Source organism: Pristis pectinata, chromosome 33 (assembly GCF_009764475.1).
Source record: "Pristis pectinata isolate sPriPec2 chromosome 33, sPriPec2.1.pri, whole genome shotgun sequence".
NCBI lineage: Eukaryota > Metazoa > Chordata > Chondrichthyes > Rhinopristiformes > Pristidae > Pristis > Pristis pectinata.
Window position 1 is genome coordinate 2,927,776 of NC_067437.1, and position 12,568 is coordinate 2,940,343.

Sequence of the window (12,568 nt, forward strand, 5' to 3'; positions counted from 1 at the left end):
ACCTGTCTAGGCCTCTCATAATTTCATACACCCTCAGTTTCCTCCGCAAAGGAAACTCCGAGCTTGTGAACCTGCCTCAGTTATAATGCTCCAAGTATGAGCAACGTTCATCCAAAACTCCTCCATATTCTGTCTGAGTGCTATCACATCATTCTTACTGGTGTTATACACGGTTTTAACATTTAAATGAGGTACAGAATATAAAAGCTGGGAGAAGGGCAAGTATCCCTTTGTAAACAACTTTTTAACGTGAACTATCACCTTCAAGGTCAGTGGGCATGCACTCCCAAAGTTTATCTGCTCATCCAGAGTTCATAGAATCTTAGCAGTGTACACCACAGAAGTGAGCCCTTTCAGCCCACCATGACCATGCCAACCTTGAAGCCTATCTACGCTAATCCCATTGCCCGTATTGGACTCGTGCCCGTCTACATCTTTCCTATTCAAATACATGCCCAAACACCTTTTAAATGTTGTAGTTGCATCTGCCTCCACTGAGAGCTCCTTCTAGATTTCTCTGTGTGAAAAACTTACTCCTCAGATCTTTAAATGTCTCCCCTCTCACCTTAAGCCTGTATCCTCTAGTTCTAGACTCTCCTTCCCTGCGATAAAGATTCTGACTATATATCCCCCTCACAATTTTATAAACCCCTATAAGGTTACCCCTCAGCCTCATATGTTCCAGTGAAAATAGGACCAGCCTTTCCAATCTCTCCTTATAAACACCGCCCTCCATTCCAGGCAACATCCTGGTTCTACACTCTCTATTGCTAGCTCATCCTTCCTGTGGTGTGATGACCAAAACTCTACACAATACTCCAAACACAGCCTAAACAATGTTTTGTACCACTGCAACACGAGGCCCCAACTCCTATACTCAATTCCTCAACCTATGAAGACAAACATACCAATTGCCTTCTTCACTACCTGATCCATCTGTGTCACTACTTTCAGGGAGCTATGGATTTGCACCCCAAGGTGTCTCTGTACATCAATGCTCCCAAGGTTCCTGCCATTTATTCTATATATCCTACCAGAATTTGACCTCCCTAGTGAATTGCCTCACACTTGTCTGGATAACTTCTGCTTGCAACTGCTCCACCCAACTTTTCAGCTGATCCATGTCTCACTGCATCCTTAACTAACCTTCTTCATTAGCTACAACTTCACCAATTTTCGTGTCATCTTAAATTTACTCATTATGCCCCTACATTCTTATCCAAGACATTTATACATATTACAAACAACAAAAGGTCCCAGGACTGATCCCTGTGGTACACCATTTGTTAGACTGCCAGTCAGGTTTAACTTAATTTGGTTTTCTATGTCCCTCAGTTACTGATCACTTACTCATCCACCATGACCATCTGCCTCCTATCACCACACAGCCGACTTTGGATCCAGTTTGGCAATGTTTCAAACCGCTTGTGCATTAACTTTCTGGACCAGTCTAACATGCAGGACCATGTCAAATGCCTTACTAAGGTCCATGTAAACCACATCTACTGCTCTGCCTTCATCAATTTTCTTAGTTAACTCCTCAAAAAACTCAATCATTAGAACCTCCCCTTCACAAAATCATGCTGCCTCCTCCCAATAAGTCCCTGACTTTGCAAGCAAGCATAAATCCTGTTCTTAGTATCCTTTCTTTAATATATAATCCTTGACCAGGTTTGCCCTCCGAGATGCATTACCTCACACTCCCCAGACTAAATTTCATTTGCCATTTTTTTTAAACATACTTCTCCAGTTCATTGATACTTTTCTACACATTAGTTTTCTCTCTAACAATCAATCACAATACCAATTTTAGTACAATTGTCAAATATACATCTCAAAAGAACACAGGATGCCACCAAATCCCACAGAACCCCACTGCATCTAGTCATAAAATCCCCCTTTTACTACTACTCATTATTCTCTTGAACTGTGCCAATTTTAATCCAATTTGCCACTTTCTGCTAGAGCTCATGAGTTTTCACATTCCTGATCAACCTGCCATTAGTCAGATGCCTTGCTGAAATCCATGTATCAAAGACACTTCCCTTATCAATTGTCCTTATTACCTCATCAAAAAACTCAATCATTAGAACCTTCCCTTATCGAATCCATACTGATTATCCTTTTATATAGATTATGCTATTCTCCAAAATTATTCCAACAGTTTGCTGTCTGCGGATGTCAGGCTGACTCAGTCTATCCTTTTTTTAAACAGCAGCACCATTTTAGCAATTTTTCAATCCTCTAGCGCATCCACAGTCAATACACTAATACTAGTTTAGCATTAACAACAAAGATGAATTTCTCTCCCATTATTTCAGTCCGAGTGGAGGATGCTCAAGGGCAGAATTGATAAAACTCCTGTGCCACTCTTGCACAGTTATAATAGATGTATTCTTTTCCTTTTAACGTGGAAACACATTGACGAAGAAATTAGGACAGAAGACCCGCAGTGCCATAGTAATTAGGCAAAACAAACCCACCTCATACCTCATTGACAGAGACATGTTAAGTCACTTCAGGATACCCGTACTTTACACCAATTAAATACCCATGAAATACAGTTATCATGCAGGAAATTTGGCATCTAACCTATGGACAAGATCCCACCAATGGCAATGACCAAGTAAGATTTTTTTTAGTGCTACCGGTTGAGAGAGAAATATTGCTAGGACACCAAGGAAAACTCTCCAGTTCCTTCTCAAAATAATGTCACCGGACCTTTTAAGTCCATTCAGTTCAGCAAACTTAACCTCAGATAGTCCATCATTCTCAGTTTTGCAATGGAGTATCATTCTAGATTTTGGACTCAAGTCTACTGAACTTGAATCCATAACATTGAGAGTTGGAGGGAAGGCGGCTATTACTAAGCCAGAGCTGGCACCAAGATAACTCCTCTGCCGAATAAAAGAACTTTAAAGATGGATCTCTAGCCAGAAGAAGAGCTGCAATTATTAGCACTATCAGTGATGCAGGGTTTTCAGCATGAATGCAATGGTCCAGTGCAATAGTTTATGGGTACTTATTTCAATAAATGCATTTGAACTGCCAGTCAACCAGTCGTCCCTGATGGGAGTAACTGATGGTGATGAATTAAAAAGGTTATGCAGTAAGTATATCAGCACCAACATTAAAAAGCAATGCCCAAGAACAATTATCTCTGTGCGGTTTACTAGCAACATGCTAAAGCAGCTTTATACCAGAAGTGATTACTCATTGTGAGCAATCATCTCTCAAATTAAAAGTCAGCTTCGAGCAACTATTCACACTTACAAACACATCAAATAGTATGCACTTTATATTCAAAGTTACCTTTCCTTCAAGAGAAATGTTTCTGGAATGAGTCAAAGTTGGAAAAATTCTGCCCATTTCCAGATATACCAAAATCTCAACAGTACAGAACAGTACTCTCTCGAAGAGATTATATCTGTCATTAATGCAGATTTATTGGATAATAGTGTGTGGTAAATCACAGGGTGACTGCACAAAGTATACATTATACTACAGCTAAGGCAGAAATGTGCAGTTTTTCTGGAAGCAAATGTAACACTTAATTTTATTTATGCCTTATTCTTAAGCACTTCTTGTAATCTGTGACAAAATTATTTCAGATAGCTCCAGTTATGTATTCTACCTCAGAGATCACCATACCTCAATTACGGTAATGAGGGGAAAAAAAAGAAAAAGTGACATTCTCAAGGTCTAATGTAGTACAGGAGGTTTACACACGGTTGTCTTAAGATGAGGATCTGATGATTACATTTAAAGGTTGCAATAATTTGGGCTGCCTTAAGTCAGTACAATTGTTTTGATTTATTCATTTATCACAATGTGGGATTCACTGGCAAGGCTGTCATGTATTGTTCATTCCTAATTGCCCTGGGGAAACTCGTGGTGAGCTACTTCTTAACCCATTGCCGCCTTATTTTGTGAAGGCACTCTCACAATTGCACAAATTTAACGCAAATTTTCATTTCACCCATATCCAAAACAGCTGGAGGGCAAATAATTAAAAAATTCAATAGTGCATGCAGGCAATGGTCTTGTTAGGCTGAGGTTCAAGTAACTGTCTGAACCGATTTGGAAGAGTTTCTCTATGCCTAACAGTTCTATATATAACATTAATATATATTCCCAGAAACTAACATCCAAACTTTAACTTCTGAGTGAATCTTTCAAAAGACAATTCAAGCTGTGAGCTCTATGAGCAGTACTGGGCTCTATGACCCCATGACTAGTAGAAGTTTTTCTCTAAAATTAGTAAGTACTCTCAAACATTAGGCATCAGGATGCAGGGACAGTCCCTATCATACTGAAAATTCAGATAACCAAAGTCCATTTCTCTGCTTTGAATTTTATTTCATTTCAGTGCCACCAATATGCCTTTACTTTAATTCAACATAACACTTATGCCCCAATAGTACTAATGAAATATCTTTCATCTCTCCATTAGCTACTGAATGCTATCTCCAAGGCTGAATGGATTTGAATCTTGGCCTGAGATGAGAAAGTTCTCAATTGGCTGCATCAACCAAAGGTTTGACACTTACAACTTTTCTGGGTTAAGTAATTAAACAGCCATTTAATCAAACAGAGGTACAAATCAAGACCATATCAGATGATTTTTAATGAAAGCAAATTTAAAATGTATATAAAATATTAAAAATAAATGTGGTAAAGTTTCAAAATTCCTGTTCCAGTGTGACATGTAAAGCGATCAAGCATACATTTCAAGCAATACTCATATCATCTTCTCCCACTCCTATCTCTGCTGTCACTGACACATAATTCACTCAGAATTAGCAAGCACCTAAATCAAAAATCCAAAGATGAAAGTTAAAAGTAATCTGAAGTGCTGATGCACCATATAAGTTATTAACTTTTACACATCAGGAAGATTGGGGGAGCTTTCAGTTTGTGAATAATTCAAGGTGTACTTGAACTACCGATTTCCACCGATTACAAAAGCCAATATTGTACTGAACATTCCCTAAGAAGCTTTGTTTTTGTAACTTTCACTCAGACGTAAGAGGTGCTTTAGGCAATAAATGTCCTTTTGCCACAGATGGGCTGTACTGCACTTGCAACTCATTGATATAGCAAAGTGATTCAGTAGAAAGCAAATAGTTATGGCATTGGGACAAAAACAGAAAATGCTCGAAACACTAAGCAGATTAGGCATCATATTTGACAAGAAACAAAATTCCAATAAAATGTCATCAGGCTGAAAGTTAACTCTGATCCCTGCTGCACTAACGTTACCCCATCCACACTGTATTTCCTGCTTTGTTTCACATCTCCAAGATCTGCAGTGTTCTGCCTGTGCCTGGGGCATGCTGTTTATCTGCGTGCAAACCCTTCCACTAATTCTGGCTGTCCAACAAAATAAGAATGTGAAATCATAAACAAAAAAAACAATTTTAGTTCAATCAAAAGATCTATTCCCCAACTATTTCAACTTAACACCTTAGTTTTCTTTTTAAAAATGCCCTCGTAAGAAAGCAGACAAACTTAAATCAAGAATAATATTTAGACAGTAATGATCTTGCTACTATGACATACCAATAACACTTAACCACCATGTGAAAGTCCCTGAATGACAAGCTGCACTGAGCAAGGTCACTCCCCGATAATCTAGACTTCTCAGGAGCTATTTTGTATATTTTATGCAAATCTATATGATTAAATAGAATCAAAGAACAATACAACATAGGGGGCATCCATTCAACACACCCTGACCACGTCAGATCTTTGAAAGAGCTGTCAATTTTCTTTAAAATACCAGCAGAATTCTTCCCCTTAAACAATCATTTTTTGAAGGATAGTGCTGAAGCTCCTTCCATCCAACTTAAGCCAATAAATTCTGGGTAATAACAATGCTACAGATGGGTGTGTGAAAAAAGCTCTCATCTTGCCTCTAGTTTATTTTCCATTTCCAATTACTTTTAATCGATGTCCACAGATATTGACCCGTCAGCAAATGGAAATAATTTCTTCTTATTTACCCTATCAAAACCTTTCAAGCTTTAGAGCATGTTAAATTACCCATTAACCTTCTTTAAGAACAAGCTATGGTACTCTAACATGGATCTGCATCTTTAATATCATTCTAGTAAATCTCCTCTGCCTTGGCACCTTCACAAACAATGCTAGACTCAAATGGATTTCCACTACCGATCCAGGAGAATGTCACAGCAGCAATTAGAGGGAACATCCTGGAGGATTCATCCAGTAAGGCAATGTGGGTAGAGCTCAGGAACTAGAGGCGCAATCACTATAATGGGGTTATTCAGTACTCACCAACAAGCACCAAGACCTCACTTGGCTAGTGGTGAGAGGGGCCCCCACAGTCAGATCTTTCCTGTCCAGACAAAATATCATCTCCAACGTACCTCTAAGACTGTGGATTTGCTAAGAGGGTGCAGAGAAGGATGCAAGGGTCCTTGTTTTGGTTCATCCCCAGCAGCTATGTCACAGCTGATTTATGGGCTGTTCCCAGGGGCACACACCGAGACAAACATCAAGTTCTACTCGAAGGTCAACTTGGTGAAAGAATGCCCTTTGGTCTGCCCTAAACTCGTTGGTCTTCCAGCAAGATATCCATAAGGGAATGCTGCCAACCAGCACAGTCCAGGCTGCAGGAGTACGTGCCAAGGGACACACTGAAGCTCAGCGCAGCTAATGCTAAGGCTCTCGGGGAAGGGCCACGGTCTAGACTCCTTCTGTTTCCACACATGGAGGAGCTGGGTCAGATGGGAAAGCCTCTCAAACATTGAAAGGGTGTATCACCCCAGGGGGCCACATAAGTAGCAATGGTGCTATGGTTTTAATGGTTTATGGTTACGCAATGGTTTTAAAAAATGTATTGACCATGAATGTAAAAGTTTTGCACTGTTTCTTCTTTTGTATGTATTTTTTTTATTATGAATAAAGTTTATTTTTGAAATAAAAATACTATAGGCCTCCCAGAAGCCAGTGGGAGACAGAAGAACAGATACATCAGCAGATTATAGAAAGATGTAAAAGCAACAGGGTAGTTGTAGTGGGTGACTTTATTTTCTCCAATATTGACTGGGACTCCCTTAGTGCCAGAGGCTTAGATAGATTAGAATTTGCAGGATGCATACAGGAGGCTTCTTAACACTTTGTGCAGATAGTCAAACTAGGGATGGGGGCCATACTAGACTTTGTAATGGGGAGCCTGGCCACGTGATCAGTGTTTCAGTGGGAGAGCATTTTGGGAACAGTGATCATAACTCCATAACTATCTGGTACTGCACTTTGGGGGAAGTGCTAAACTGGGGAAAGGCTGATTACAAAAGTATTAGGCAAGAGTTGGGGAGAGTAGATTGCAAGCAGCTGTTATTGGGCAAGTCCACATGTGACTTGTGGGAGTCACTTAAAGGCCAGCTGGTCAGAATTCAGGACCAACATGTAGCTGCAAGGAAGACAGACAAAGACGGCAAGGTTCAGGAACCCTGGATGATGAGGGCTGTTACAAGAAGAAAGCATCTGTAAGGTTTAGGAAGCTGAAATCAGACAGGGCCTTTGAGAAATATATCAGCTGGAGAGAACCTAAACATGGAATCAGGAGGGCATAGAGGGTCAATGAAATGTTCTTGGTGAGAAGGATTAAGGAAAATCCCAAGCCATTTTATACATACATTAAAAACACGAGGGTAACTAGGGAGAGGGTAGGACCACTCAAGGACAAAGGAGGGAATTTTTGCCTGGAGCCAGAGGAAGTGGGTGAGGTACTAAACGAGCACTTTGCACTAGTATTCACGAAGGAGATCTTGGAGGGGTATGCTGATATTCTATGGCATATTGACATCAAGAAGGTGATGGTGTTGAGTCTCTTGAAGGACATCAAGGTGGATAAACCCCAGGGCCTGATGGGATCCATCCCAGGTTATTGAGAGAGGCAAGAGAGGAGATTTCTGGGGCCTCTTTGTATCCCCTTTAGTTACAGGTGAAGTTCCAGAGGACTGGAGAGTAGCCAATGTTGTTCCTCTGTTTACGAAGGGAAACACAGACAAACGAGGAAATTATTGGCTCATGAGCCTTACATCAGTGGTAGGGAAATTATTGAAGATTCTTAGGGATAGGATCTACTTGCATCTGGAAAAGCTTAAACATTAGGGATAGTCAGCATGGCTTTGTGGGGGGTGGGAGGTTACATCTTACAAACATGATTGAATTATTTTGAAGAGGTGACAAAGATGATTGATGAGGGCAGGGCAGTGGATGTCATATCTATGGACATTAGTAAAGCTTTCAAAAAGGTCCCTCATGGTAGGCTGATCCAGAAGATTAAGGCACATGGGATCCATGGAGACTTGGTCGATTGGGTTCAAAATTGGTTTGACCATAAGCAGAGGGTAGTGGTGGAAGGGTGTTATTATGAATGGACGTCTGTGACCAATGGTGTTCTGCAAGGATTAGTGCTACGAATTTGAATGAAAATGTAAGTGGGCTGATTAGCAAGTTTGCAGACAATACAAAAATTAGCAGAGTTGTGAATAGTGAAGAAAGTTATCACAGGATTCAGCAAGATACAGACTTGTTGAAAATGTGGGTAGAGAAACAGCAGATGGAGTTTAATCTGGACAAGTGTGAGGTGTTGCACTTTGGGAGGTCAAATATATGAGGGAATTATACAGTAAAGGGCAGGACTCTGAGCATTGATGTACAAAGGGATCTTGGGGTGCAAGTCCACAGCTCCCTGAAAGCGGCAATACAAATAGATAGGGTGGTAAAGCTGGCATACAGCATACTTGCCATCATCAGTCAGGATGTTGAGTATAAAAGTCGGGAAATTATGCTGTAGTTGTATAAAACTTTGTCTAGGCTAGACTCGGAGTATCAGTATTGGTTTATTATTGTCTCTTGTACCAAGGTACAGTGAAAAATTTGTCTTGCATACCGTTCGAACAGGTCAATTCATTACACAGTGCAGATACACTGAGTTAGTACACAGTGCATTGAGGTAGTACAGGGTAAAAACAATAAGAGAATACAGAGTAAAGTGTTACAGCTACAGGGAAGTGCACTGCAGGTAGACAATAAGGTGCAAGGTCAAACAAGGTAGATTGTGAGGTCAGGAGTCCATCTCGTGATAGGGAACCGTTCAGTAGTCTTATCACCATAGGATAGAAGTTGTCCTTGAACCTGGTGGTATGTGCCCCCAGGCTCCTGTATCTTCTGCCTGATGGGAGAGGCGAGAAGAGAGAATGACCCAGGTGGTGTGGTCTTTGATTATGCTGGCTGCTTCACCAAGGCAGTGAGAGGTACAGGCAGAGTCCACAGAGGGGAGGCTGGTTTCTGTGATGCACTGGGCTGTGTCCACAACTCTGCAGTTTCTTGCGGTCCTGGGCAGAGCAGTTACCATACCAAGCTGTAATGCATCCAGAAAGGATGCTTTCTATGGTGCATTGATAAAAGTTGGTTAGTGTCAAAGGGGACATGCCAAGTTTCTTTAGCCTCCTGAGGAAGTAGAAGTGCTGGTGAGCTTTCTTGGCCATAGCATCTATGTGATTGGACCAGGACAGGCTATTGGTGATGTTCACTCCTAGAAGCTCTCAACCCTCTCGACCTCAGCACCATTGATGTAGACAGGTGTATGTACACCACCCCCTTTCCTGAAGTCAATGACCAGCTCTTTTGTTTTGCTGACATTGAGGGAAAGGTTGTTGTCATGATACCATGTCACTAAGCTCACTATCTCTTTCCTGTACTCCGACTCATCATTATTAGAGATACGGCCCACTATATGGTGGTATCATCTGCAAACTTGTAGATGGAGTTGGAGCAGAATCTGGCCACGCAGTTATGTGTGTGTCGGGAGCAGAGTAGAGGGCTGAGGATGCAGCCTTGTGGGGCACCAGTGTTGAAAATAATCCTGCTGGAGGTATTGCTGCCTATCCTCACTGATTGCGGTCTGTTGGTCAGAAAGTCAAAGATCCAGTTACAGAGGGAGGTACTGAGTCCCAGGTCTCGGAGTTCGGTGATGAGTTTGCTTGGAATTATAGTATTGAAGGTGGAGCTGTAGTCAATAAACAATAGTCTAACATAGGTGTCTTCACTGCCCAGATGCTCCAGAGCTGAGTGTAGGGCCAGGGAGATGGCGTCCACTATAGACCTGTTATGGCGGTAGGCGGACTGTGTGCAGTTCTGGTCGCCACATTAAAGAAAGGACCTGGAGGCTTTGGAAGGGGTGCAGAAGAGGTTCACCAGGATGTGGCCTGGATTTGAGAGTATTAGCTATAAGGAGCCGCAAAGTAATGATGCAGCTTTACAAAACTCTGGTTAGACCACACTTACAGTACTGTGTCCAGTTCTGGTCGCCTCATTATAGGAAGGATGTGGTGGTGTTGGAAAGGGTGCAGAGGAGATTTACCAGGATGCTGCCTGGATTAGGGAGTATGGATTATGAGGAGAGACTAAAGGAGCTAGGGCTTTACTCATTGGCGAGGAGGATGAGGGGAGACATGATAGAAATATACAAAATATTAAGAGGAATAGATAGAGTGGACAGCCACCGTCTCTTTCCCAGGGCAAAATGCTCAATACAAGAGGGCATGGCTTTAAGGTAATGGGTGGGAAGTTCAAGGGAGATGTCAGAGGGAGGTTTTTTACCCAGAGTGGTTGGGGCATGGAATGCGCTGCCTGGGGTGGTGGTGGAGGCTGATACGTTGGTCAACTTTAAGAGATTGTTAGATAAGTATATGGAGAAATTTAAAATAGAGGGATATGTGGGAGGAAGGGGTTAGATAGTCTTAGGTGTGGTTTGAAGGTTGGCACAACATGGTGGGCCGAAGGGCCTGTATTGTGCTGTACTGTTCTATGGTACAAGGAAAATCAGTGAGGAAACAGATTGCTCTGAGAGCTGGCAGAGTTGATGGGTCAAAAAATTAACCTATCGAGATCAACCTATTAATAGGTTAACCTAGTAACCATAGAGAAGCAATGACAGCAAAAGAAAGAAAAGCAGCTAGAGCAAATAACCCCATAGCTATATCCAATCCAGACTTGTTAATAGCCCCAGAATGACCAGTGGCAGAAGCAGTCCCCATCTTCAACTTGCCCTCCCATCTATATTCTGTTTTCCTTTTACTACCTCAATGCAATTACGCATAGAATGATCTGCCTGGATGACACACAAAAGCTTTTCACTGTAGCTCATTACACGTGACAATAATATTCCAACTCTTTGTTGACACGGTGAATCTACTTCAACTTCTTGAATCAACCAGCCCAGCCCCAATCGCTACCTCAGTAAAGCAACACTTCGCACTACAATGGACTTTGGGTTTTATTTTGTTCTAATTGTGTATAATTTATGGTTTTCTTGCGCCTGTTGCACGTCTGGTGCTCTGTGCCTGTGGTGCTGCTGCAGGTGAGTTTCTCACCGCACCCGGGCACACAGGGACTTCTGGATGTGCCGATAAACTCACTTGAGCCCGTCAAAGCCCCGGGAGGGCAAAGGGGCTTCTCCCGCATGGGGAGCACGGTACCGGGGACAGAGGCTGCCCCGCGCCTTTGTCCGTGGCTGGAGCCTGTGCCGACTGCCGGCTCTTTACGGGCCTCGACCCCCAGCCTCCGGCCCACCGACCCCGACCCGGCCCGGCCCCCACCCCGGCCCCGGGCCCGGCCCCCACCCCGGCCCCGGGCCCCCGTCCCGCCAGCCTTGCCTCCGCCCCCAGGGCCGGGCGACCCTCACTCACCCGCCGGGTGTTGCAGAGCCCGGTGCCGAGCAGCGCCAGCAGCAGGAGGCCGCCCCGGACACCCGGCCGCTCCATCGCCGGGACTACAAAGGGGCGGGAAACTACAACCCCACGGCAGCACGGGATACTGGCGGACTGCAGCCGTTGGGCAGGAGGACTGATGCTGTAGCATGTCGGGATACAGGAGGACCGTCTCCAAGGGAGCTGGAGGAGGATATGTTTAATGTGCTATAGCCTGGGTCGACCTATTCAGGCTTTCTTGATGAGAATATACACATCTCACCTCCTATTATCCTCTCCACCTCCAACTCTAAGTTTAAAAGTGCTGTTTGATGTCAGATTCAAAGTCAAAGGAGTTTATTGTCAGATGCACAAGTCCATGTGTGCACAGGTGCAATGAAAAACTTACCTGCAGCAGCATCTCAGGCACAGAGCATCAGGTAAGCAGCATTCACAAGAAAACCATAAATAATTTTTACAAGAAAGACCAAAATTAAAACAAAAAAACACAAAAATCCATTTTAGTGTAAAGTGGTCATCGTGTTGCTAAATTGTAGTCATTAGGGTTGTGCTGGCTGCTTCAAGAACCGAGTGGAAGTAGCTGTTCTTGAACCTGGTGGTGTGGGACTTCAGACTCCTGTACCTCCTGCCTGATGGGAGCTGCGAGAAGATGGCAAGTTTAAGTTTATTGTCATGGGCATACATACTCAAGGTATAAATGCCATGAAAATTAGTCTTCTGCAGTCTTCTATATTACAAACATGACAAACATAAATTACATACGCTTAAATTAACATAAATTATACATAACTTACATGACACAATAAACAAAACTAACAATA

General features: G+C 42.7%; 1 protein-coding gene across 3 annotated transcripts in view; it reads right to left on the bottom strand.

Moving 5' to 3' along the window:
- The window catches only part of emc10 (ER membrane protein complex subunit 10), a 44,557-nt gene extending 32,696 nt beyond the window's left edge, over nt 1-11,861 (bottom strand). For all 3 annotated transcript variants that reach the window (XR_007958523.1, XM_052043107.1, XM_052043109.1), the window contains exon 1: nt 11,727-11,861. Coding sequence is in view for 2 of the 3 variants with exons in the window: in XM_052043107.1 (XP_051899067.1) it covers nt 11,727-11,801 (75 nt within the window). In the remaining variant the exon portion in view is untranslated. The remainder of the gene's footprint in view (nt 1-11,726) is intronic.
- Between the last annotated feature and the right edge of the window lie 707 nt (nt 11,862-12,568).